The sequence below is a fragment of the Trachemys scripta genome, chromosome 3, assembly GCF_013100865.1.
Source record: "Trachemys scripta elegans isolate TJP31775 chromosome 3, CAS_Tse_1.0, whole genome shotgun sequence".
NCBI lineage: Eukaryota > Metazoa > Chordata > Testudines > Emydidae > Trachemys > Trachemys scripta.
The window spans coordinates 69,525,926-69,529,095 of record NC_048300.1 but is presented as its reverse complement, the minus strand read 5'-3'; the positions used below and the strand labels follow the sequence as shown (position 1 = coordinate 69,529,095).

Below are 3,170 nucleotides of genomic sequence, written 5' to 3'. Positions count from 1 at the left end.
TGCATTTGGAGTTCTTGTTTGGACTAATTTGGGGAGTTAGGGCTTCTGTTCATCAGTATACAGATATACCTGGACTTTCCAGGCAAATCAAGTCAATCATTAAATATTAAAATTAAAACCTAGTTTTGAAGCATGAGACCAGCAGGGAGCCTGTGCAAACTATGAAGATAAATCTGATACTTGTGGACACAGGCTTTTGAAAATCTTATGGCTGTATTGTGCAATAGGAGCAACCTATGAGTGGTGTCCAGGGCTGCCTAAAATAGAAAGAATAGCTGTAATCCAATCTGAAAACAAAGAAGCAATAATAAAAGTAAATAATTAGAAAAGATCAATAGAAAAATATCTGTGAAGCAGGTCACAGACAGTCACTGGACAGCAATAAGGAAGAGGATATACAAATAAAAGGCAGGAGAAAGGAATAGATCATCACAAATGTAATAGAGTCTTTCTGAGATTTGCATCCCAACAAACAGGTGAGTTTTCCATGTTCAATACCTGAAAACATCTCCCATCTCACTTTCAGCTGTGATACAATGGCAGGACAGCAGAGGCCCTGATTAGATACCAGAAGCCTGGCACTTTAGTGAGGCACTTTCCTCTGCAACAATTTCTCTTGGCGCGTCAGAAGCTGGGCAAGCATTAGTGACCACAGGCAGAATCATGTTTCCTGCAATTATTATTGGTTTGATCATTTTAGGAATTGAGTTCATTGCAGGGATTATAGCAAACGGATTGATGATCATTGTGAATTGCAGTGAGTGGATCAGAAACAGAAAACTGTCCTGTTGTGACATGATCCTGACCAGCCTGGGCATCTCCAGATTTTTCCTACAGTGCATGCTAATGATTAATGGTACCGTCTTTCAATTATCTACAAAGATGAATGAACAGTGTGCTATGTCGAAAACATTGACTGTTCTCTGGATGTTTCTAAATACTCTCAGTCTATGGTTTGCCACCTGGCTCAGTGTCTTCTACTGTGTGAAGATCGCCAACTTCTGCCAACCTCTCTTCCTCTGGCTGAAGCGGAGAATATCAGGGCTAGTGCCACAGCTACTCATGGGATCCTTTCTGGTCTCCTTGGTCACCTGTCTCCTTTTCATCAATGCCATAGCGAGAAAGTACATAGACAATTCAATGAATACTCTATCAGGAAACACCACCGGGGGATGTCAATATACATTTGATTTATCTTCTAGATTCTTTATTTTGTCCATGCTTGGATATTCTTCTCCCTTCATTATATTTATTATTTCCTCCGTATTGTTAATCATTTCCTTGTGGAGACACAGCAAGAGGATGGAAAAAACCACAAGTAGCTCCAGGGACACCATTACCGAGGCTCATGTCAGAGCAATTAAAGGACTGATCTCTTTTATTTTCTTCTACATTTCTTATTTTGTGGCACTAGTAATATTTTTGTTAGCATTATTTGCCAACTTCCTATCATTATGGGTAGTGATAATGGGTGCTTATCCCTCTGGGCACACTGTTATCCTAATTCTGGGTAATCCCAAACTGAAGAGAGTAGCAGTGAGGGTTTTGCACTATGCCGGGTGCAGGCTGATGTTATACCAATAAAAACTAGCAGGATCTTATTAAAGGGGACAAGCTAAAGATGCCACATTTATTATGATAATTTGATTTATGACCAATAACTAATATCTTAATCCTTATACACACACATTATACCTAATACCTATACACACACACACATTCACACACACACACATCCATCAGATGTTCTGCAGCTGCTGCATAGTTACCAGTCCTGCTTGAGTCTGTGGCTTGAGTTTGCAGCTTGGGTTCGTAGCTTGTGGCGGCTAACTGGCCAGGAAAGCCGGGCACAAGGATGAGCTGGGTTTCTGTTGGGCATGCACCGATGCCCTTCCATGTTGACAGCAGAATGTTTCCCTTCTCCAAAATTTTCCATTTTACCCATCCTTTTTGTAGGCTTTAGTTTGAATCCAGAGTCTATAGGTCTTGCTGTGTTACACTGCCTTCAGGTTTGGTGATTGATCACCCGTCAATTGCAGACATGACCTTTAGACTCTGACCGGACTTTGATTTTCCTTTTATTGTACCTTTTCTTTTTAGGGTGGATTTTTCTTACTTTATTAGGGCTCTTGTCTGCATCTTTAGCCGTTGGTGTTTGAACTTTATTTAATCAGGACAGGCTGGGGCTGGAGGTTGATTCCATTATTCATACATACCTTATTCACACATTTGTTAGGCCCAAGAAAATGGAGAATAGAACAGGTTGTTTGGCCAGCTTATTGTTGTATGCACTCTTCAATAAAGAGCTCGTATTGGACCTTGCTGGTGTTGCCTGTCTCTCTCTCTGCGGTCAGACAACAAACGGTGCTGTCTGGGTTAAAAGTCCCCGACACATTTAAACTAAACTAATAAGATTACAGCAGGGTTTGCAAAAATGAAGGTTTCAGCAAGCCCTTACAAAATGGAGTAAGCGTTTTAAAAAGCGTTTGAATTACAATACGGCAAACAGTGAACAGAAGTTACAATATAGACAAGTATAATGGATGGCAAACAGTGAACAGAAGTTACACTGTGGGCAAGTGTAATAAATGGTGAACAGAAGTTACAATACTGAAACAGTGCAAGTCTTAGTGATTTAAGTAGGAATTGGATTGATAGTGAAACTTACAAAGGCAGCTGACTGAACAGCTATGGCTCTTAACAAGCATCTTAATTGTTAATTAGCCAGTTATTGGGGTAACCGGTTTTATGAATGAATATTGTTTCATTCATAAAACTTTACTTATGAAGTTACATTAATAAAGTGAACAATTAAAAACAATTTCATTCATCAGTTCTACACTGAGAGATGAGCTTTCATAAAAATGCTCATGATGAAATTCCACAAAGACATTCCCTTTCTCCCCTCTAATATTTTTCCCTACTTCAGCATGCACTAAAATTACAAGATTTCCAGCCCGAGCTTTGCTTCTTGAGGATAGTGGTAGAGGACCATGTTACACTTGGAGTGACATGATTCTTTTTTCTTAAATGTTTGTGAATTAATAACTCATGCAAGTCAAGGGCAAACTCCTCTTGAGTGTGAGCTAGATTTCCTGATATTGAGGAGCCCTGGAACTAATACAAATATCCAGTCATGCTAGGGTCCTAAAATGAAAGATATGGACTGG

The 3,170-nt window shown here is 39.7% G+C and overlaps 1 protein-coding gene across 1 annotated transcript; it reads left to right on the top strand.

Moving 5' to 3' along the window:
- The first annotated feature begins 663 nt into the window (after positions 1 to 663).
- LOC117875478 (taste receptor type 2 member 39-like) lies at positions 664 to 1,584 on the top strand. Its single transcript, XM_034766868.1, has one exon. The coding sequence runs from the start codon at positions 664 to 666 to the stop codon at positions 1,582 to 1,584; it is 921 nt and encodes a 306-aa protein (XP_034622759.1).
- The last annotated feature ends 1,586 nt before the right edge of the window (positions 1,585 to 3,170 follow it).